Below are 23,363 nucleotides of genomic sequence, written 5' to 3' on the forward strand. Positions count from 1 at the left end.
ACAACCTAACATACATTTACCGCAACTTTATCTCAAATTAACATTTATTATTTAGATAATGAAATAAAAGTATAAAAACGTAATTTTCCCCGATAAATACTAAATTTATGAATGGTTTCCTTGATGCGTTCCAGAAAATACGACATTGAGTCTTACAACCTTTTTAAGCTATTTATTTTATTTATTTAATTTATTTTACAACACTATGTCAAATGGCCTATGAAATAGCTAAGTTTCCTTCTATAGTATACACGTTTAAAATATATCCAGAACTTTAGAAACACTTTAAATAAATTTGTACATGTAAAATAAATTTGTATATTTTAAACAAATTTGTATCGTGCACGTTTCTTTTAAAAAATACGTTCCAAACGTTCAAAGAACATATTTTGGAGAACGTTATATTGAAACTGTTTCATATTCGAAACCACGAATTTATTAGCAATTGTTATTAGCAACCTTGGACGAGAGCGGCCGCATTCGTTGCGACATTCCGGTGACCCGACTACCGATTCAATTTTATTGTGCGCGAATCCTCGTGATCACGCATTGTGCGTTGGCGCAAAAGCCTATTGTGACTACCCAGGTTGAAATTTTTAATTCTACATTAAGTCTTCAAAGGGAGAAAATAAGTTCTTACTTATAACATCAAAGGAGCACAATAAGTACTTCTTTAACACTAAAACTACTAAAGCGGTCCAAATGATCGGTAAGTAATTTTTTCTTATAAAAGTTATTCCATTTTCTAATAGTACATTCTCTCTAAGATTAACCGTAATTTTTGTCGCGATGCGTAAACGAATAAATATCTTTTTTTTCCTTTGCATTACATATTTTTTTTATTTTATTTAAACTTATTATCTTATCTTATTTACTCCGGTCGAAAGATAAACGTTAATCGTCGATAGTATTAACGCTACAATAAGAATTTAGTCTTTTAAAGTCTTGATTTTTATCCTACATAAGAAGATTTCAGTTCTGCATTAAGTTCTGAAGTGGAGAAAACGATAATAACTTCTCTATTTGTAGCACCAAAGAAACATAATAGAAAGTCGTTGAAGACTTAATGTGGAACTAAATTAGACTTAAGGTAGGACTGAAATTTCGACTCGGGTGCGATCAAGAAAACGAATACATAACATGGCGTTGATTCAACACTTCATTCATCGAGCAATCGCGTTCCGACTCCGCGCGAACTCCGTATCTCTGTTTGAATTTTCGCGGCGATCCCGCGCGATCTCTCGATTTCACGAGAGATCGCGCCTCGCTCGGACGTGCTCGCGGCGCACTTCGCTGCGCTTGTCGCACGACGTGTGTGTGTGTATACACAGCTGCTCTTGTTTTGACTCTCTTTCTCTCTCCCTCTGTGTTTTGGTTTCGCGTGGGACGCACGAAGACGATCGTCGCGCGGCTGTCATCGTGACCGGCACCGAAGTGCGACAGCTTTCTCGCGAATCCCCGGCCTTCGCAGCGAGCCGACCGATGTTTACCGAACACGCGACGGCCGCCCACGACAGGCTCGCGATTCCCGGCTGACGTGCACAGGTAATCAACGGTGATCGGCAATCTTCAAATACACCGCGCATTTTCGGTACTGATTTACCGTTTCCGCGCGCTCATCGCGATCGAGCTTGTCGTTTTTTCCCATTTTTTCGCGTCCGCTCGACTTTTCGCGGAAATATCGAGGCCGAACCGATGAGCTCTGACAGATGGAACTAACCTACAATTCCCAAATGTCGCGTATTTTTTGATCAATTTCTGCTCGTGTCGATCCAATCTAACGAATTTTTACGAAGAATATCGTATTTATATACACTTTAACATTTGCATGTATTTTTAATCATCACACAAGGGAGAGTTGTAATTAGCCTGGCATGTAAGATAAGATCACGGACAACGCACTCGTGTGTTTTCTACACTTATCGGGGGAACAATCGCGTTGATAACAGTGCGATATATCACGTTAAATATATCTGAAAGATATATCGAAGGAAATTACTTCCTCTTTCGCACAGTTTTCCGCGCAGTTCTGCTCCTGCGGAGAATGATCGGCGGAATTTAGCGAGAGAAAGAGATAGAGCGAGAGAAGGGGCAGCCGAAGTGACAGAGACGTGAGACGAGAGCAGCACGTTATGGTGGCAAAATGCTGGGCGTTGCTCTCCGTTACCTGTTGATCGTCAGTTAGATCGCACGTTATATCGGGGCGCAGTTTCGGCTGTTGTATTAACCATAATCTGCTCGTTCTTCGGTCTGCCGTCGTTGTTATCATGAGACAACACGGTAAGATATTGACGTCATCGGTGCGAGTGATCGTGATGATGTTTGATCTCTCTCTCTCTCTCTCTCTCTCCTCTCCCCCGTTGGGTTCTCACCAAATGTTTTTCTTTTCTGCGATCGATCGCGCCGAATGAACTCGTGCCTCTTATCGCCGATAAGAAGAATGTCGCGTGGGCGATGTATTCCTCGCATATGCAGTGTTTTTTTGGTTTCGTCGCTTATCATCGACCAAGCTCGTTTCTCATGCCTTCATTCATGTAATGTAGTTTTTATTTGGCCAGGACGTACACGTATCCAATTTAATTTATATTAATTAACGAGCCAGTTAACTATTATAATTAATAACCTATCGTGAAATAATGTTGAGTAACTGAAATCACATATTAAAGGAAAGAAGGAAAAATTTGTCTGATATAGACGTTTTAGATATTAATTAATTCAGAAAAAAAAACTCTTATTATAATAATAGTATTATTATAATATTCGGTAATTATCGTAGCATGTATATAGAAGAACCCAAGCAGTGTAATGTCTAAAAAATATTCTATTTGCCTTAGATGTCTCTAAGACATATTTTAAACATTTGTGTTGTCTAAAAATTACTCAAGAGACAACGTATAACAAAGATTATCTCTGTTGCAGTGTTAAGTGATGGGCAAGGGTGAGGAGAGAAACGGCACGACGGCTCAGGCGGGTGAGTCGCCGTTTTTGGCAAAAAGCTCCAGTGAGGCCAGCAAGATGCTGGAAGCTGCATTGCTGCAAATGGACGACATTATTTCTGGTAAGATTTAGATTCATAGATGTATTCAGGCTCTAATGTAGGCTTTAATGCGGATGTATGGATTTCTGTCAACAGAAAAATGAAAAAGTAAATTTTTGAATATATTTCTTAACATTTGTATATATATAAATCAGGTAGTTCAAAAAAAGCATTTCTGGACTTTATCTGAATATATTACTCAACCTACTATTAGAAATATCAATATAAAATTAATTTCTAATAAAGTATTTAAAAGACTTTTCCTCTTATCAGTTTCTACTTTAGCTGTGTTGTGTGTAAACAGTATTTTTTTAGTAAATTTTGATGAGGTATTCAACTTACATTGTTGATTAAAAATAATAGAAGCTTTCTCTATAGACTTTCAAATGTGTTTCATTTAAAAATATTTGATTATATTTCTAATCCTTAATATAAGCAAGACAAAAAAATATCATTACTGTTTATTTGTAATTACTTTGTTACTACACAATCGAAGGAATTTTGGTTCAGGAACATGTCCTAAATCTGTGGGGTCCACTTAAAATACGATTTCACTACGCTTTAAATTGGAGCGACGCAATGATTAACCTCATTCCTGCGTTGAACTTCAATTGACATCTATTACGATCGCTCTCTGTTCTATATGCACTGTGGTTTCTCACGACTTATTATGTTTACAGGAGCTTGCGCCGAAAGCTCCGCCGAGGGCAATTCGGAATGGAAGAATTCGGTAAAAGAGGCCACGAGGAATCTCGTAGCCGTGATAAAGACCGCACCGACGCCGCCCCCGCCGCCCGACGCAGCCACCGAGGACATCCTCTTGCAGTGGATGCAACCGGTAAGCGGAATCAAAGTAGAACAAGATAAGGAAGGGATAAGCAGAGAGAGAAAAAGGATCGTCCTTGTCGGGCGCTGATTTTATTCCGCTCGTGGCCCATCGTGACTTCCGCTTTTTACGGCGCGATTAACGCCACGTAAATGTAAGTTTTCCGATCGATAGCAGATGCCGACGCGGAAACACGTGTGTGTACGTTGTGTGCATCCGGACCTCGCGACCGTGTACATCCGGTACACGCTTTCTCTCTCTCTCTTTCTCTCTCCGTCTTTCTCGCCGAGCGCACGTGTTCGCGCGCGTGTTCGATAACCGCACGCCGGTCACGTATGTCCGCGTACATCCGGACATTTAACTTTATAATCGCTACACCGTACGTGACTGACAGACCGGTGTGATGTTGATCGATCGATCGAACGGGCAAAATCAGCCGTGGGAGATCAGTTTTTGGTTTCGGTGACCGACCGATCATTGTCATTTTCTTAGTAAACAGTGAAAAAACATTTTATACTTGTGTTAAAATCGGTCCTTATTAAAATTGTGTTGAATTTTTGACATACCCGTCTGTTAATTTAACATATTGCGTTATCTCTTAAATATATTTTGCGTTGAGTCGCTTTTTTGACACTTGTAAATGTTGATTTTATATTTCAGTATCGACCGACATATTAATTTTTGACATGATATTTGTGTGATATTACAACATTCTCATCTTATGTTAAATTGACACAAACGTTTCTGTGGACCGTTTGGGGCACGTGAAACGTGTTGAATTTAACATCCAATTTTTTTATTGTGCAGCCTGTATCAACAATCTTTACTTGAAACCTGTCTAACGTGAGATACTCGGGTCTGAATTTAGATTTTAATTGGCAATTAGATCTGAATTTCTCAGTTGAGTCTAATTTAATCTAGCTGTGAATTCAGGTCTGAGTGTCTTACTTGAGATAAGTTTCGAGCAACGACTGTTGATACGACGGCCCTTAGTGACACTGCCCTCTCGAATGATGTGTTGTGACAGTCATGTATTCGCTAACAAGAGGCAGACGCGGTAGTGTGACGATTCCAAGTATATGCGCGAAAGATGCTACATCGTATATCTTTCCCAGCGCGAGGTGGCCTTTTGAACTAGATTATGGTCGGAATTCGCGAGAGGTAAGTATAATATAAACTCGGTGATAATTCTGCACGACAAATATAAACATACGAATACAAGTTTATTATAAAGATGATGATAAAATAACAATGATAGCATATTATCCGTTTCGAACTTATCCGATATTTCCTATCAGTCCGAGCAACCAGATGAGAGAAAGGGAGATCCGTCTAATGATCTAAGCAACAAAAAGAAAGAAAGAGAGAAAAAAAGAGAGAGAGAGAGAGAGAACACTAATCTATTTATAAATTGCCACCGCGCGTCCTCTCTTTCTTCTCTGTCTGCCTCTCTCCTACTCTCTCTCTCTCTCTCTCTCTCTCTCCCGCGCTCTTCTCGAAGGATTTCGTGGTGTTAATTTTAGTTTCGTTGGAGACGATGTCGCGGCTGGCAGCGCGAGAGTGCACCTCGTCAAGATAACGTTCGATTGTGTACGAACGCGCCGATATTAGGGTGCTAAATGCACTTCACGCAGCGTGCAGCGTGTCTATCGACGTCATCGCATCGAGTGTCCATTAAGTTAACGGTGACACCGTCGCGGAAAATAAGCGACAGAACTGTCAATTCCGCCGGTGAGGATGTTCCGAGGTTTCGATGCGCGGTTCATTGAACAGACTTGTTACTGATGCGGATCCAGGTTGGCGATGCACGTATGCATACAGAGCTCAACGAGGAAAGCGAAGACGGTAATAATATAGAGGAAAGAAACACAGGACGCGAACGCACTTATCATGGAGAACATTTGGAGCGACGGTATCACCGGAGAACGGAAGGATCTCGCGCCTATAATGGAGGAAGAAGATAAGGGACAAGCGAAAGGTTTCACCTCTCTCTTTCTCCACCTCTTGATCATTGCGGCGCAGGTACACGAAATCGAAGGATTTGATGTAAAACAGGATCAACGCGTGTTAATTCGAAATGGATTCCTCGACGGACGTGTCATGCACGGAAGAAACAATTCCCCTTGCTGAATTTTCCGTTGCCTGGAGACTAGACGAAAACTCGGTTAAGTATAGAAACAGAAAGATTCTCGTAGAAGGTTTCAGCTTAGTCAGTCGCTTTCGGTTGTCTCAATTTTTATTTGTTTTAATGCAGCTGAATATTCACACATGGGGAGAAAGAATTCAGTTTCTGCATCTGAACAAGGATCAGTGAAAACTCGCTGACAAGACGCAATATCTCTGTTACTGCGGCTGAGAACATTCGTATGAACATTCAGCTGCATTAAAACTCTGTTAAGACAATTGAGAACAATTGATTGAGTAGGAATCTTCTACAGGAGGTTCTTTCTGTTTCTACAACCGAATTCTCTGGCCTCCAGGCGACAGAAAATTCAGGTTACACCAACGGAATTGTTTTTTTCCCTGCATAAATGTGTCCAGTCGTAATGGGAAGTATCATTTTTTGTCACCGATTTTTCATCCAGTCCCTGTTCAGTTGGAGGAACCGAGTTTTTTTTTTATGTGTCTCGATCGAAGACACGTTTGGGATTTAAATTAACCGTATGGACGACATCAAATTCTCCGGTCACACGGGAAGTCGAGGTTTAATTGATATCGACAGGGAAGCAATTGCGCGAGCAAATATGCGAGAATTGTGTAGCTTTACGATTGACGATCTGTTCGCGAGCAAAGCCATGACATTCAGATGGATACTTTAATGATACGACATAACTTGGCAGACGTCCGACAGACTCTCGCGATCGAGAGACCCGACGTGATTCGGTACTAAAATCACGCGGCTGGCCAGTGCACCGTAGTTATGCCTCTGATGGAGAAATAAATGGATCGCGATCTCGAAATAGATCGCCTTAACCGCGGTGCACGCGGACCGGTTGACCGTCGAAGACGCACGTTCATTGACTCGACTTCGCTCGATGCGCCGTCCGATTATTGTTTCAATCTCTGTTAAGACACTCATACACATACACACATATTCATGACACATAACAAGGTTGGGGAAGTTTCTTTGGGTTAAAGATCTTTCTATTTTATGATTCGTTGCCGCGTATTCTATGTATGTTTTACTCTCTAAGTTGCTTGGTGTGAAATTTCATTCGGGAAATAGAATGACAGCCGAGTCACTCGAATTCGAGCGATTTTTTACAAGGGCAAAAGCTCGCTCTAGTCGATTAAAACGTTTACTCGGGTAAGGTGAAAATCCAAAGAGTGAAACGTTCACTCCTGACTCCGAATGACAGTATTTTCACTATCGTTTCGCGTGAATTTTCACTCGTTTTTGGTGAGGTTTCATTTCAAGAAACTTGGAGATTATATGTGCATATAACGATGAGAGGAACGATTCTCATTATCATTATCCGAAAAATATAATTGCGTTATCATTACATTTATTAACGAGAAGAGTAACGTCGGATGTATTGTCCATAGTTGAAAATAATGAAGAAATTATGGAGAAAATCACAAATTGATCTGCATTATATTTAAAATGTCAAAAGTTGGACAATAATTCAGAGTCTGGATCAAAAGTTATTCTGTTTTAAAAGAAGTTGTAAATGAATTTAATAAGAATTCGATGAAACTTGTATCGCGTACACATTGAAATATTATCTAACTCATTGCTCGTGCAATTAGAAAAAGATTAACTATTCGAGAGTTGAGATATTTGTAATTAAAATTCATTAAATTAACACTTATCACTTAGGTAAGGAGATAAATGTACGTAAGGAACGTAATTTTGCTTGATAAATACCGAATTAATGAGTGACTCTCTTGCGCCACTGAAAATACGATACTAATGGGCAATACATGCTTAATTGTTATCAGGAAAAAATAACTTGTAACAGCAATGGCGTACTTCCCCACCCTGATACATTGATACTGGGTTGTATCAAATCGAACGTGGCCTGACGTGAAAGAAAAATAGACGGGCGCGCTGGAAAATCTTAGACCGCCGACGCACCGATAGAAACCTCTTGACCTTCTCAGCTTGAAATAAAAAAAGATTGATCGTAGATCTAAATGCAGGTTCGCAGTCGGACTCGTCAGACGCGGCCTCGACTATAAAGCGTTGGAACAGTCGATGGACGCCCTCGGAGGGCTACGATTCGTCGGGCACGTCGTCGAATTCCGAGGAAGACGACGAATATATCGAGGATTATCCGCGAGACATCAGCGCGGGCCTCTCGGAACCGGCGATCACGTGCCGAGCTGCTTACCGATCGCAGGAATGTCTGTGTCAGGTAGATCTAAAATAGAGAGATCCAGCAGTGAAAAGTCGCACGAACACACACGTTCTTATTACACGCACGAGTTCACACAGCGAATTGTATTTTCCCACATATATATACTTTTTATTCGCGAGATAATTACACACGGTGGAACGAAGTGAAATAAAAATTAATAACTTAAGGCTTTCTTGGTATCAAATCGAAAATGAAAAATGGGCCAATAAGAACCTGTGCATGGGTTGATTATAATTAGTGCACAATGGAACTGACTATAACTATATAACTCTATTAAACTAATGGTGTGTAATAATAAAAAATTATTATAATAACTATCAGTTGTAATAATAATTATTAGTTATCATAATAATTAGTAATTGTGATAATTTTTAGAATATGATAATAATCATCACAATTAATTATTATTGAACAATAATAATTGGAAATAATTACACAAAATATTATAATTAGCTATAATCATGTATGATTATAATAATATATGTAATAACTAATTATAATATTATAAGCATAATCAATGCAGTGGGACAGAAAATTCAATTATCCATGTAACTTAAGGTACATCATTTCAGAGGCAATATGATCCAATTCTGTTTCAACTCTTATTGACCCCTTTTTTAATTACAACTGAAATATCTTTCGCCGTGAGATATTGATAATATCATTGTAGGCTTGCTTGCTCGGGTATGCTAAGATGATAGCGCTTCAAGGGAGTATGCCTAATATCTGTGCAGCGTCCGCCGGTATGTCTAATATCTGCCCGGCGTCCGCTCATCTGGGAAGTTTCCCGTCCCTCTGCGTCACACCGTGTACAAGGTCACTGTCTGTCTGCATCCGAAATTTCTTCATATCTCGCCGTTTACCTTCAATCCAGTCTACAGAGTTCTCATCTCAGTTTTTCCCTCCTTGCGAATCATTACAGCGTCTCCGGTGAGCTGACGCATCAAGCTATGAAGGAACACGCGAAGAACCTCGGTCACTATCCGCACTGTCACGCGCAGCAGAATCTGATGTTCATGAAGGAACGCGGAATACACGCGGGCAGCAGAACGAACAGCACCGCGTCCTTGCCTGTGAGCTCGACGGGAAGATGCGGCGGTTCTCTGGACAGGAGGCGGCGCAGACTGCGCAGCAGAGTGGACCGCGATCAGAGGGCCATGTCTCAGAACGATCTGATCTGCCACGAGAGGGACAAGCCGCACCACTACTGTTCGCTGCAGCAGTTCCACTGCGGCAGCAATATGTGCATGAATAATTGTCATAATAAAACCGAGGTATTTCTGTACGAGAGAGCTCTCGAATAAAAAAAAAAAACCTTCGGCTCTGGTGCGCTACACATGAACCATGAGTTATTTCCCGATCCATGAGTTATTTCCTTCTCGTTGAACAACGAGACCTTCATGTTACGCAGCTCTTTGGAGGCTTTCTTCGGCACTGTATGCTAATGATTGACCTCGCTAAATTGCTTTTCAGGAGCGGCTGAGAAAGTTGGAGAGCGAACGCGGAGCATTGCATATGGAAGTATCGGTCTTGTCGGAACAAGTCGACGCGCAGTCGAGTAAGATTCAAGAGCTGGAGGGCATACTCCAAGAGAAGAGAGATTCTCTGAGGCAGATGGAGGAAGCGTTGCAAAAGGTGAGACGATCTGTTATTTGTTATTTTTATATATTGTCGTTGTAGTTTGGGTCCGAATATTATCAAGTTGGGTGTGAATGGGCTTTACGTTCGCTCTCTCTCTTTTTTTTTTTTATTTTTTTTTTAAGGAGGTTCTGTCGAGAAGCGCTTTAGAGACGCAAAAGTTGGAACTTCTCACCTCCTTGTCCGAAATGAAACTCAGGCAGGCTAGTTTGGAGCACGAGAACCTAGCGCTACGCAGTTCAAGTCCCTTATCGAATGTTAGTATATCTATATATATTATATTATAAATCTCAGTATTAATGCTTTACGGGTCGCTACTCTCCTTTTAAAAATTTTTTCTGGGACCAGGTGAAATTTGAAAATAAGTGTGAAATTTAAAAGATCATTTAATCCTAAAGTCGAAATGGAAAAAATGTTTAGTTGTCTGAAAAGCTATATCTTCCAAGTTCTCTTCTAAACGTGTACCTTTTCTTTCTTTTATCCATGTTCCAATCTAAAAATCCAGGAAAATATACGTTCTGATGTAAAACGGTATATAAATCAAAAAATACAGATTCTGAAAAATATTTTGTCCACTTTAAGTTGATATAAAAACATGAACTAATTTATTTCACAGAAGTGTCACGTAGTTGCAAATTCGATTAAATTGTGTATTTCTATTGTTAAAATTTGTAATTAAAATATTCTTATAAGTTTCCTAACTGAATTTCTTATACTATTTTATAAATATTGAAATTAGGTTAAATTCAACTAATGAAAAATAATGATGAAGAAGAAAATTTGCTTTGTATTATAAATGTGTGCTCATGGATTTTGGTAAAACACAAATGCATGCACGTGCAAATATTGGTTTGTGATGCGTTAACGTTAACATTAATTAATGGTCGATTAACTTAATATTATATTATTACTTGAAAAGACGAAATGTTCGCAGGGCGAAAGATTTAGCAGACATACCGGCCAATATAGTAGTCTCCCTAGGCCACCAACATCCAAGAAAGGCGTAGCATTTGGTAAGGTTCCAAATTTAGTCTCGGGAGCACATACGACGGTACCTTTGGCTGTTAGGGGAGTCTCTGCGAGATGTCTGTCCGCTCCTATTCTAGGTTCCGATCGATCTTTATCTAAGCATGCGGTGTCACGTTTAATGGTCGTTAATGATGAACACTTCGCAGCAATATTAATTAGCAACAGTAACATGCATGCGCGTCGTTATGTTTAACCGAGAAGTAACTCGCCTGCTACTTACTACGGTTAATCGCAATACTCATATATAATGTATCATTACTTAATTATCCGTATGCTATACATACACGTAATATCGTAACACTGTTTTACCACGTTGAAAAGACACGGTGGAATTGCAAAAATGAATATCGTTGCTGCAGCGGAAGAAGAGAAAATCGTGATCGGTGAAGCGAGTGCGCAAGTGGAACCGCTACCGCCCAAACCGCTCGCGGAACTTACCATGGAAGAGATCAGCGATTGGTTAGCTCGCCTCGGTCTGGAGTGCTACGCCGGCGAGTTGAGACGATGGGGCGCCACCGGGCCGAAATTGATGGACGCTACGCCGGTTCAACTCGAGAAGGAGCTGGACATAAAGAGCGCTCTGCACAGAAAGAAATTGCTCTACGCCATAGAGTCGGAGAGAAGCAACGGGGCTGGGTTCCTCGGCTCTCACAAGGTTACCGACGCGTTGCTTCAATTTGATAACGTTACAAGACCTAGATTAGAACCTAGATTAAAGGTATTCAATGTTGGCAGATGGACAGCGCGGCTGTGCTACGGTGGCTGGATGACATTGGATTACCTCAGCACAAGGAAGCCTTTCACAACGCGAAAGTCGACGGTAGAGTTCTGCACAGGCTGACCACGGAGGATCTTTTGAATCTCGGGGTGACCGCACAGTTACACGCCGCCAGTTTGAGACGTGGAATTCAGGTACTCGGCGATATAGAGATTATATTGTATATGTATTGGTTCTGATGAAGAAACTACAAGCGAGCGTCGAGCGTTTTCCAGTGACCTTAGTGACCATAGTCGACACAAGCATCCATCTTATCTTTGTTAGTCACTTGTATGAAAATAATGAGAAAAGCATTGTTTCTGTGTGATATTTAGGTACTAGGTTTTGGTTAGTCAAATGGTTACAAGAAGTATGGATTAATGAATGTGGTAATAAGGTAAAAAATTGTAAACCAAGTCCTTTCTTAACGTATAAACTGAAGCATATATATATATATATATAAACGAATAAGAATGAAGACAGTTTATGTTTACAGAAGATGCTTGAAGTGATGACCGTTGGTATCATTGCAATTTCTACTAGATAAATTTTTATAGTACTCATATTTCAAAGATATTCAAGGTAGCAATAGTTACTGCCTCACCCTGTATAAGTATGTTACGATATTTGACTCATGGATGTAAATGACAGGTTTTGCGGGATTTAAATTTCGAGTTCGACAATCTTGAGAGAAGATCTGTGAGTGGGAACGGGGCTGACGGCACTAACGTGACTCTCTGGACGAATCATCGCGTGATGGAGTGGCTGCGAGTGGTGGATCTCGCGGAGTACGCCCCGAACATGCGCGGCTCCGGCGTTCACGGCGGTCTGATGATCCACGAAGGTCGATTCACTTCCGAATTGCTCGCCACATTACTCAGCATTCCACCGGCGAAGACTCTGCTTCGTAGGCATCTGACGACGCACTTCAATCAAATCCTGGGCAGAGAAGTGGTTCAGCAAAAAAGGGAGATTGAGAGCACGCTCGGCTTTGTTCCACTGACACTTACCGCTAGACTAAAGGTGCGCGTTTTCCTCGACGTAATTTGTCTCACATTAATGTCTCATATTTAATAATCGTGTTTCTCAAACAGGTACCAAAGAAATCGCAATTCACGTTGAAACGAAAAAAGAGTAAAAACGAGGTGGATTTTGGCAATTTGGTTTGCCCGTTGGAAGCATCACCACCAGGTACCCCATCAACACCCTCGTCAACACCGGGCAGCCCTAACTTAAACTCACCCACATTCTAACCACAATTAAAGCTTCATTCGAGTAATCATCTAAACTAACTTGTAAGTCTAACTCGACTAATGATACAAGAACTGCATTGCAGACATAAAGTCGCATTTCTGTCAATTGTATATCGCATCGTCGCACTTTTGATATAATCTATATATTTCTGCAAACATCACATGCAACGCAACATAATCTTCGCTAAATTCTATTGTCATAATTTTGTATCTACATTTGGAATATGCGAGAACATTAAGGATACTTTATCATCAAAAAAAATTTCATCAGGCTATATCGTGATTTCTACATTGATAAGTTGCTTATCATTGGCATTTTATATACATTATTTTATAGATAAAATATATATATTTTATATTGTAGTCTTTTATATATATGATATATGCTTCTCTTTAGATCGCGAAATTATCGGATTAGGGGCGCTGTTAATAATAAATTCTGACTCTCTTTTCTACGTCATTCAGTTAAAAAGTGTTGTGCTTTTCAGACTTGGAGGATACTGGACAAAGGAAAGTTATAGGTTGCATATGAACGGACGAACTACGAATCGATATATTTAACGACGGTAAAATATATACCGATGGATATTTATATATATTTGTATTCGAAGTGACGGTACGCGAAGGAACGTCAGAGAATCCTGGGACCAGTTATCCGTACTGTAAATTAAAGTGTAGCCACACCTCTGCCAAAACGCGCACTTTTTGAGATAAGCCGCTTATTTGAGAGCTTATTCGAGAGCTAACTTCAACACCGCCAAAGTCTCTTTAACGCCGTAGACTAAAAGATTTGGAATTAACCACTTTAGAGGGTAAATATTTTTACTACGAGTCGTGTAATTATAGAATATCATAAACTGAAAATAAAACGCTAAATTTATACCTACTATACATCGTGTATCTAGTTATTCTAAACTTCTGCAACTTTCAACAATTGTCCTAATTAATAATTAGCTTGAAGTTATTTCATGATCGTTTTTTATTAATTTTGAAATGACATCATTTCCTAACTTTAAGTCAGAAATCATGTCATTTAAGTCAACCAATCATAGAACAGCTGGATCATAAGACCATTTTGGCGCCTTTCTCGAGGCTTTCTGGAAAGGGCGTGTTCAAAAAACAACGGTTGTGAAACCGTTGAGTGATCATCAGGTCTGTCCGTTTTCGAAAGACTTTCTGAACTAGTGCATACCAGTGCAAGAAGTTTACACTAAAGCGTTCTTTTTATCGAGAATGACGTCAGCAACGCTATCGATTTCTCAGTGCAAAAGTGTAACGAAAATTTATACGAAACACAAAAGGTCTGTTCGTTTTCGCTGCACCGCTGAACTAGTGTAATAAGTGGAAGCGAGATAAGTATATGTTTTCTCACATCAATTTATTGTACTAGTGCAACGGTGCAGCGAAAACGAACAGACCTATTGAGTTACTCTTTTAGATTTATATAGAGAAAATTACTTTGCTGAAAAATAATTAGTTATTATAGGGACCGCAGAGAGATTTTTTAAGAGTATTAATTGTTATTTGCTGGGTATACAAACAGCAAAATAATTTGATTATGCCAACTAAATTTTATTGCTGTCACAACAATGGTTTTGCTACAACAGCAAAATAATTTTTTTCGTGTAACAAATCTTTTGTCCCCGTAATGATTAAAAATTTGCTAAAAATTCGCCAGCAAAAAATTATTTTCTATCGTATATAGTAAATCTAAACAAATATTCCATCAACAGTGAGCGTTCTCTCAACCGTTATGCTTCTCGAAAGCAACTAAAGATTAGAGTTCAGAAAGTGTAGTTATAAAGCACAGACCTTTTACCGGATTTCCTGTTATTGTGTCGCGCATGTGCGTGAATGCGACACCGCAACACACAGTCAAGAGATCTTTCTTGGCTGCATCGTAAGCAATCGTAAGCATGGTGAGTAGTTTTGCGCTCCGGTATTCCCGTAAATCCATTGAATTTAAAGACATCGTTATCGTGTTCATAATTTATTCGCAGTAAACTCGCGGCTGAGAATATCGTGAATTATTCTTTATAATTATTTCGCGTTTATATCCCGCTATAAATATGTAAAATTTTCGTGTCAGTTGAACATAACCTCGCATTTGCGTCCTTTGAAATCGTCACCTAAAAACGATTTTATCCTACGTATTGTTTTGCTTTCCTCATATATATGTATCAACTGTATATCCTTTTAATTTCCTTGCAGTCAACTCACAAGAAAAAAACTAGGAAACTTCGTGGACATGTGAGCCACGGTCACGGCCGTATCGGTAAGGTTATATTATACCCATTATCGATGATTTCTTTCGAATATTAAATTTTTTTAATACAATATTTTTCTCTCTGAAATTTGAACGAGATAATTAAGATTGATGTAATCCTTAATTTAGCTTCCGAGTTGGTTCACCAAACAAATCCATGAATCCTGGCACTAGTTGAGAAGCTAAATTATGCATTTCTCCACATCATGAAAACCTAAAATATAAGATCGATGTAATTTGCTTAATTGCTATATTTTTTATTTTCATATTATTTGTTTTTAAATATAATATTGGTAAATTAATAAGATAAAAATAAAATAAAAATATTGATAATGAATAAAAATGAAATATAATTTTTTATCATTTTTAATAGAAGCATTTTAAGTTCTTTCCTTGCTGTATGGATTAAAGCATTTTAAGTTCTTCCCTTACTGTATGGATAAATAGAAAGTATATTATGATATTGTATTACTTAGGAAAGCACAGGAAGCATCCTGGCGGTCGTGGTAATGCTGGTGGTTTGCATCATCATCGAATAAATTTTGATAAATACCATCCTGGTTACTTTGGAAAGGTAATAAAAATAAAATATATGCAGGAACCATAGGTGTTTAGGTCTGTTCTTTATAGCTACACTAAGTTATTCAATTTGCACTTTAAGCAAAGTAGATATTTGCCAAATAGCATGCAGAACAAAATTCCGAGATTCCTAATCATACATTTGAAAAGAAAAAGATGTAGATATTTGATGTTTCTTGGAAGAGAAAAGAAAATAGATGATTCATTATAATTTAAAAGTGCAGCTATAAAGAACAAAACTTTTATATTATACATGTGTTATAGGAAATTAATAGAATATCAAATGATGAAAAACAAATATTCACCGGCGATCTGAATTACATTGAATGCATTTTATATTATCTGAATATGTGTAAGATATATTATTTCGTGAGAATGATTCTCATTGCTCTAATGTTTTCTTTCTTTTTTTAATCTTCAGCTGGGTATGAGGAATTACCACTTAAGACGTAATACTAAGTGGTGTCCTACATTAAATTTAGATAAATTATGGACGTTGGTCTCTGAACAGACCAGGTTAAAGTACAAGGATGTCGAGGGCAAAGCACCAGTAATTGATCTTGTGAAAGCTGTGAGTTATATACCCTGTTATATTTTACATCAGTTATCATAATAACTTTACGTACCAGCATTTAGATGTTATAAGAAATTCATAACGTTTGGCTTTCTTTTCCAGGGATATTACAAACTCTTGGGAAAAGGACGTTTACCAAAACAACCTGTTATTGTCAAAGCTAAATTTTTCAGTAAATTGGCTGAAGACAAAATTAAGGCAGTCGGCGGTGCATGCGTCCTGTGTGCATAAATACCGTAAGTGTCCGACATCCTCCTTTTTTTCTTTAGACAATTAACAATACTAAAAATATCCCGTGATTGTATATGATGAAAATAAACGGGCGGACCGAGAAGTGCGTACAACACTAAATAGATCAATCGGTCTATTCATGTGGATTGTTTATGTCTGATAAAAGTTGTTGCAAAATATTAAAAAAAAAATCTTAATCAAAATATTAATGTATACGTGTTCTGCTTTCAGGATATCAATATCTGGAGAAGTCGACACTTGGTAAGAGTCTGACATCTTTTTTCTTTATATAATTAACAATATTATTCTGTAATTGTATATGATGAGAAGTAAACGGGCGGACCGAGAAGTGCGTACAACACTAAATAGATCAATCGGTCTATTCATGTGGATTGTTTATGTCTGATAAAATTTGTTGCAAAATATTTAAAAAAATTAAATAATCCAAGTATTAATGTATTTGTATTTTGGTTTCAGGATAACATCTGGAAATATACTTGAAGTTACAAAGATAAATGTCCCTTCAAAAAATTAATAAATTAACATCTTTTTCCCAACATATTGCATGTGTCTTTTTTTGTTTTCATTTATACTCCACGATGCTTCAACTATAAATAATCATTGCTTTATATATAAAGACAAGTTATATTTTATATACCAAATTACACATTAAATCATTCATTTCATTCTTTAACCCAGAATTGCTTGTATTTATTTTTATTGAGCAGCAACACCTCAGGTTTTACCCATAACTGTGATTTCATTTTTATTTCTGTTGATTTATCACCGTATAAATAGAAGTAAATAGATGCTGTATCCTCGATAAAACTTATTACAGAAAGTACAAACTTATTAGATCTTATTCAACTATGTGCACAATTCTGAGTTAATTTGATTCAAGACAATGTCTCGTGATGATAAAAATTTAAATGAATAAAATTTCAGTCAGGAGATACATTGTATACATAAAATTATTATTATTATATAAGGAATTCCCAATCTTCCTGTCAAATATCTTATGCTAAATGCGGTGGCGGTGGAGGTATTTGCATTCCGGTAGCCAACAGAGCTGGTGGCGGCGGTACCGGATTGAACATCGGTGGTCTGGGCGGAGGCGGTGGAACAGGCACCATTGGACCCAGTCCTGGTCTTATCAAAGGAACTGGTGGTGGCGGTACTTTACCTACAGGCTTCTCATTTTTAAATGCAAACTGTAGGAAAAACTGCTTTGTGTCTTTGTTCCAGTGAGTCCAGAACTTGCCCTCTGCTTTCTCCACTTCTCTACTGGGCACCTACAAATTGTCAAACGACAAATAATATATAAACGATAAACGATAAATAATAATAAAAAGAACCTCATATTTTAGAGAAGTGAGAAACGTAACAAAAATTAAATTATTTAGAGAAGCGATACATATACATCTCTTCGAATAGTGCATTTTTCGGAGATATTTTAAGTGAACAATTAAAATGTTAGGTCTCATATGAATATGATAAATCTCAAAATTGCGCACGTCAACTGGCCATAGTCATGCAAAATCCAACTTACAAAATTATGATTTTTGAGATTTTGTTATTAATGAACAGTCTGTATATCTTTCTACATAAAATAAAAAGATCGAAGTCATAGGCGCCTAAGACTAATTAAAAAAACAATTTTTTCTCCCTACTAGATAGGCTTTTTTTTACTAGTTATGTATTTTTTACCTATTTTTCAAAGAGTTAAGCTTGTCAATGAATACCCTTAAAGAAAAGAAAATGGACTATGCTTGATTTCTTGAACGATTCTGCGGAATCTCAACAGCATTTATACTTTTTAAATCGCATATTAAATTTTCACCTCATTTTTCTCCAAATGTACTCCACATGAGTTGGATCTTTCTTACATAACTATCTGTGTCAGTGTAACTCTACTCGGAGGTATGAGACATTGGCATAAATATGAAAGAGAAACGTTTCCTCACCTTAAAAGCAATGGTTTCATATGGCTCAGCAGCGAAAAGCAGGTACTGCCACTTACGATCCGGTGGTTCGACCCTCTGTTCGTAGGCTGACATAAACCTGTGTCGTGGTATTACATTGTCAGCTACTTCTGGATAATCCACCTGGAATAGTAAGCTCTGCTGACCAGATTCTGGGTCGCGCTGTTTGGTCACTCTGTAACCAGGTCGGCCAATCTTCACAAACTTCTTCGGCTCTACTCTGGGTTTTTCTGGTGCCAGAGTCTGTGGTGCTTCTTTTGCTTCCTTCGCGGCTCGCCTGGCTAGATTAGCCTGATGCTTTTTGCCTTGAGTATGTGCCAAGTAACTGCCTTCATTGTTATGCAAGGTGAGACACAATTTACATTCGTATGAGCCTAAGTGATTCTTCATAAAATATGGATCCTTGTTCAAGTCGATGGTCTCCAGGGCGAGCTGACGCAGCCTCTCCCGACGGTCACGATTGCTTTCCGACCAGGAGGCGACGCCGCCGCCGCCGGTCTTGCCACCCGGACGATTTTGGAAATCCATCTTCGATTCTTCCTTACAATTCGGGTATTCAGACGCTCTGTTTAAAACTATGAAAAATATAACTTTGATTAGAAACAGAAACTTAAACTCGTTTGTAGATATATAAGCAACATATATAATAATTATAGCTAACGCAGAACACACATAAATAATACAGTATATATACATAGGTTATATCTGCAGGTTACAACCATATATGTACGTTATAACTGCGTTTCTTCTTCTTTTATGGATATTTTTCAGGATATTTTTCAGTGTCACGCTCCCTCTTTCTTACCTTTCTTCCTTTCGATATTTAGTTCTCAGTACTCCATTTCACTTTCCACTTAACATTTAAAATACATTTCGTAGTCTGCAGAAACTCTTGACAGTTTACCTTGCCGACAACTTAGAGGACGTGTTTTATCAGATAGGTATATCATCTAAATTTCGTACCCAACAGCCAATCGTCACGTTCGACAGCTCGTCGTGCAACAAATGCGATGTTAGCCTACGATTATAGGTCTTCTTTGCAACTGCAACTCGATTCTTGAATCATTCGTAAAGCCCGTATCAGACTACGGAATAGAATTGAGATTGGACTAAAATTTAACCAATCAGAGCAAAGTTCACTAAACTCAAGTCTAGTGAAACTTGTTCTGATTGGCCAAATTTTAATTCAATCTCAATTCTAATCCGTAATCTGATGGATTCCACAGGACGCGGCAACGCTTGCGGTCGCGCGGCGGAAATTCACGTGGGAGCCAATAATAAACTTCTTACCAAAGTTGCGTATGAAATTGCCCACTGGTAATAGATGGCGTTAGGTACACTATTTCTTCGAATTGACAAATCTATAGAGTCCCGCCAAAACGCCACAGGTGACATTTGTGCGACGCGTTAACGTCGTCTATCTTGATTGTGTTTACAATGGCAAGTTTTGTTCCAAATAAGTCACATTTGGGGAAAGTTATGCTCCATTATTTCCTGGCAAGGGAATCGCCCGCGGAAACGCATCGTTTGCTAGAGGAAGCGTATGCTGAACATGCTCCATCAAATACAACGTGCAAAGATTGGTTTTGCCGCTTCTAAGGTGGTGATTTTTCCATAGACAACAAGGACCTCGGAAAACCACCCAAAAACTGTGAGCATATATATAATAAATATTATATATATATATATATATATATATATATATTATATTTATATAAATTTAATATATAAAATATATTTATATAAAAATTATAGAAATCTTCAGTATCTTGTTTTTCTTACGCTCGTAGCTCCTCTTGGTGGCCTGGCAAACCGCCAGGAGTAATCTCATGCCAAAGAAACACCTCTCTCCAACTGCCGTTCAGAACCGGCGTAAAACTGTAGGTACCATATGCATGTGTACAATCTGTGTGCGCACCACATGCATATGCAAAAGGGAGAAGTGCCTTATGCTCCAAATAGGGAGTGAAAGGAATTAAATCAAAGTCAAGTCAGTATCATGTTCAAATATTGTAGATTCAAACAAGAAGTTACATATTTGAAGAAAATCTCTTTTTCTTCTTCTTGGTTTTTTTCTCGTGTACGCTGTCTTCGGTCGGCCTTTTCTCGCCGGTCTTGATAGAGACGAGATTTTTACTCTGTTTACCAGATAACGTGCTGGTCCACTCCGCCTCTGAGCCCTTAATAGCGTACTGCTCAAGATTTTCTTTTCTTAATTTCTCCAATTCTTCTTTTTGTTTGATCTTCAATTCCTGCAATGTATTTAATATTATTTTCAACCCGTATTACAAACGAGAATTCTCATGAAAACACGATAAACAAACCTTAGCTGCGCTCTCTAATTCTTCATGCAGATTTTGTGCACCTGAAGGATCCACTTTTACTTGGCTGTTCACCGACGATTTTTTAGTCATCATAATGTTTTCCAAATGTTTTTCTGCGATGCTATGCAAGTACTGCGTTGACTTACGTACAGTACGATTGAACAGACCGAGCAACTGTGAAGAAGGTAAATTCAACTCTTCTGCCAGTTTGTCGACAGTTTTGTGTTGCAAACCTAAGCCTAACAGGATTGCCTGAAAATTTTAATGTACTCAGAATCACATAAAATAGCGTTTTTTTTTTGTACAAAGTGAAGATATTGGAAAATTTTCAAAATAACCTACCGATTGCGCTGCAGAGAAATGAGTATCGCCCATCATATTTAAGAAGTATAGGCGACCTAACGAGGGCAATAAATCCATGATTAAGTGATAATCCGTCATATTATTACTATACATTTGTAAACGCTTCAGATCGTACGATGTAAAGTAAACGTCCAACAATTCTTTGTTCAGTGCTGAAACGAATATTTATTTTAGAAAATTTAGAATACTACGATATTTATACGAAATTGCGATAGATTTTGTAATGCATGAGTAGAGAAATTAAAATTCTATGTATATGAAATATTATTATATCTGTGACATTATATGTATATTTGTAATGAATTTTAATCTGTGATAAATCAATGAGAAGTTAATCATGATGAATAAATAATAAATTAATAATAATTTAACTAATTTATAATAAATGGGTGATACATGAATTATTAGCAAATTAATGGAAAACGAATATACTTACTGACAGATTTCAGTTGTATTTTGTTAACGAGTATGCTTAATGCAAGTGACGCTGCGTACGTGTTAAATGCATAAGAAAGCAGACTCAAGAATCTCCGGCGGAAATCGCTCCAGTAATCGCGCAACCAATCAGAAGTGGTAAATTCTCCGTGAGTTCTGTAGAGCATGATGCACGTATGCTCTCCCGTTATGTCATTCGCCGTTTGCCTGAAAAATCATGTTACACATCTAAAATCGTCCGACACTTAATTCGACGATAATACTAATTGTAAAGATTTTTCTCTCTTTGAATTATTCGCATACCTTAAATACACGGGTACGAAACCAGCTCGTTTCCAGAACTTTAGCAGTTGCTCCGTAATCCCGAACGATACACCGATGTAATCCAGTTGTTCCGGAGGTCGCTCGCTTAACTTCAATAACAATGGCGGTAGCGAACTGCGGGGTTCTGTGAAAACAGTTAAATAAATAAAACACCGTCTTTCCCCACATCATAAATCGAGTTTATGAAAAATGAGGCCAAAATGAATTTTTAGGAACGTTCTATAATAACAAACGCAAATAAGGGGCGATGTTAGAAGATCATTATTTGCTAATCTTAAAACATGGTAACTGATGATCGAATATCATGAAATGATCTTTAACAGAATGAGTAATAATGTAATGTTATACCAATCGTTTCCTCTAGTAAACCGACAGCCTCGTCGGGAACATTCTTGATTTCTGCTATTGGCTCTTGCGCAACATCTTCGTTGATATTAGGTTGTTGCATCTCGTAATATTGCTTCAATAGCAGCAATGCGCGACTGCCGTATCCCATCTATGATCATGCGATTTTTAACGGAGCGATGTAACTTTCATGTTAGGCGTATATTTATGTGTATGTTAAACACTATGTAATAAAAAAACACATACTCTGTGATAATCTGGATGCGTGGCAATACGAACAATGCGCGCACCAGCTAATACTGGGAAATCTTCATCTTGGTATTGCTGAGCAATTGTCCATGGTATCAAATCGCCGGATGCTCTGCGACCTCGCGAGAGACCTTCACTCACGCTACTTTTACTGACTTCACCTTCTAAGCAAATCTGAAATGTAAATATATATTGCAAATCAAATTTTTGTACAGTAATAAATTGTATAAGTACAGTATGTGAGCTACTCGTGAATAATTCGAAATGTATTCGTTTAAAAGTATGCTCAGATATATGTATATTCTAAGAACTATTATTGTACTCACTTGAAGAACGACTAGTATTTCCGGTAAAGTCTTTTTATTAGTATCCACAGGCCCTAAAAGACAAAATAGATGATGCGCAGGTGCGTCAGACATCATTTGCAAGTCGTTAGGTGTGTTCTAAAATAGGTAAAAATGAATGATTAGTAAAATATTAACAAGATATTTTATGAAAATGTTTTCGTCTTGAAGAAAAACAGCGCTTACTTTATAATGTGATGCAACATACAGAGAAACCAGCCTCTGTAAGAACAATTCGGAAGCTTTGTGGTAGGAGAACAATGTATCCCTAAAAAATATTCCTTTAGTAGAATCCTAGATAATAATTTCAAATGCTCCATTCTCTGTGTGTTAATTTTCTCAATTGTAAATGGGAAGTAATTGTGAGATACATTTTACGATTATATATATATATATCATAAAATACCTGTTTATGTAATACAACTGACACATGTCAGGGGGAGGAC

At 38.1% G+C, this 23,363-nt stretch overlaps 4 protein-coding genes across 10 annotated transcripts; 2 read left to right on the top strand and 2 right to left on the bottom strand.

The window, feature by feature from the left end:
- The first annotated feature begins 1,300 nt into the window (after positions 1-1,300).
- On the top strand, positions 1,301-13,792 carry LOC106750559 (liprin-beta-2). 7 transcript variants are annotated; one of them, XM_014630987.1, is made up of 12 exons: positions 5,387-5,841; positions 7,995-8,221; positions 8,895-9,040; positions 9,147-9,498; positions 9,698-9,859; positions 9,988-10,119; positions 10,797-10,968; positions 11,251-11,546; positions 11,627-11,803; positions 12,300-12,671; positions 12,743-12,943; positions 13,390-13,792. In XM_014630987.1, exons 1-11 carry the CDS (start codon positions 5,754-5,756, stop codon positions 12,899-12,901), a joined length of 2,283 nt encoding a protein of 760 aa, XP_014486473.1. In that variant the 5' UTR covers positions 5,387-5,753; the 3' UTR covers positions 12,902-12,943; positions 13,390-13,792. The 7 variants fall into 7 exon arrangements, with proteins under 7 accessions (XP_014486477.1, XP_014486478.1, XP_014486479.1 ...); XM_014630989.1 differs by having other exon boundaries at positions 12,743-12,839; XM_014630990.1 differs by having other exon boundaries at positions 10,797-10,875.
- Positions 13,793-14,773: 981 nt separating this feature from the next.
- Positions 14,774-17,110, top strand: LOC106750569 (60S ribosomal protein L27a). The gene is made up of 7 exons (XM_014631011.1): positions 14,774-14,820; positions 15,113-15,176; positions 15,644-15,741; positions 16,168-16,317; positions 16,423-16,556; positions 16,783-16,812; positions 17,029-17,110. Exons 1-5 carry the CDS (start codon positions 14,818-14,820, stop codon positions 16,549-16,551), a joined length of 444 nt encoding a protein of 147 aa, XP_014486497.1. The 5' UTR covers positions 14,774-14,817; the 3' UTR covers positions 16,552-16,556; positions 16,783-16,812; positions 17,029-17,110.
- On the bottom strand, positions 16,987-19,551 carry LOC106750568 (splicing factor 3A subunit 2). The gene is made up of 3 exons (XM_014631010.1): positions 19,339-19,551; positions 18,516-19,108; positions 16,987-17,843 (listed from the first exon to the last, which is right to left on the bottom strand). Exons 2-3 carry the CDS (start codon positions 19,059-19,061, stop codon positions 17,568-17,570), a joined length of 822 nt encoding a protein of 273 aa, XP_014486496.1. The 5' UTR covers positions 19,062-19,108; positions 19,339-19,551; the 3' UTR covers positions 16,987-17,567.
- A 962-nt stretch (positions 19,552-20,513) lies between these two features.
- On the bottom strand, positions 20,514-23,357 carry LOC106750538 (N-acetyltransferase 10-like). The gene is made up of 10 exons (XM_014630945.1): positions 23,324-23,357; positions 23,104-23,185; positions 22,900-23,016; positions 22,571-22,747; positions 22,328-22,475; positions 21,959-22,103; positions 21,657-21,862; positions 21,200-21,372; positions 20,858-21,109; positions 20,514-20,785 (listed from the first exon to the last, which is right to left on the bottom strand). The coding sequence occupies exons 1-10, from the start codon at positions 23,347-23,349 to the stop codon at positions 20,564-20,566; spliced, it is 1,548 nt and encodes a 515-aa protein (XP_014486431.1). The 5' UTR covers positions 23,350-23,357; the 3' UTR covers positions 20,514-20,563.
- Positions 23,358-23,363: the final 6 nt, after the last annotated feature.

The sequence above is a fragment of the Dinoponera quadriceps genome, unplaced genomic scaffold, assembly GCF_001313825.1.
Source record: "Dinoponera quadriceps isolate SergipeBrazil2010 unplaced genomic scaffold, ASM131382v1 scaffold6016, whole genome shotgun sequence".
In the NCBI taxonomy this organism is placed as follows: Eukaryota; Metazoa; Arthropoda; class Insecta; order Hymenoptera; family Formicidae; genus Dinoponera; species Dinoponera quadriceps.

Excerpts from the sequence above, each read along its gene's own strand:
- LOC106750538 (XM_014630945.1), bottom strand. The coding sequence starts at position 23,349 with ATGTGTCAGTTGTATTACATAAACAG. Across the intron at positions 21,863-21,958 it reads TTCGTACCCGTGTATTTAAG|GCAAACGGCGAATGACATAA; the intron begins GTATGCGAATAA and ends ATGATTTTTCAG. Across the intron at positions 21,373-21,656 it reads AATACAACTGAAATCTGTCA|CACTGAACAAAGAATTGTTG; the intron begins GTAAGTATATTC and ends TATTCGTTTCAG.
- LOC106750559 (XM_014630987.1), top strand. The coding sequence starts at position 5,754 with ATGGAGAACATTTGGAGCGACGGTATCACCGGAGAACGGAAGGATCTC. Across the intron at positions 9,041-9,146 it reads TGCGTCACACCGTGTACAAG|CGTCTCCGGTGAGCTGACGC; the intron begins GTCACTGTCTGT and ends GAATCATTACAG. Across the intron at positions 10,120-10,796 it reads GTTCAAGTCCCTTATCGAAT|GGCGAAAGATTTAGCAGACA; the intron begins GTTAGTATATCT and ends AAATGTTCGCAG.
- LOC106750569 (XM_014631011.1), top strand. Across the intron at positions 15,742-16,167 it reads ATCCTGGTTACTTTGGAAAG|CTGGGTATGAGGAATTACCA; the intron begins GTAATAAAAATA and ends TTTAATCTTCAG. Across the intron at positions 16,318-16,422 it reads TAATTGATCTTGTGAAAGCT|GGATATTACAAACTCTTGGG; the intron begins GTGAGTTATATA and ends TTTCTTTTCCAG.
- LOC106750568 (XM_014631010.1), bottom strand. The coding sequence starts at position 19,061 with ATGGATTTCCAAAATCGTCCGGGTGGCAAGACCGGCGGCGGCGGCGTC. Across the intron at positions 17,844-18,515 it reads ATGAAACCATTGCTTTTAAG|GTGCCCAGTAGAGAAGTGGA; the intron begins GTGAGGAAACGT and ends GACAATTTGTAG.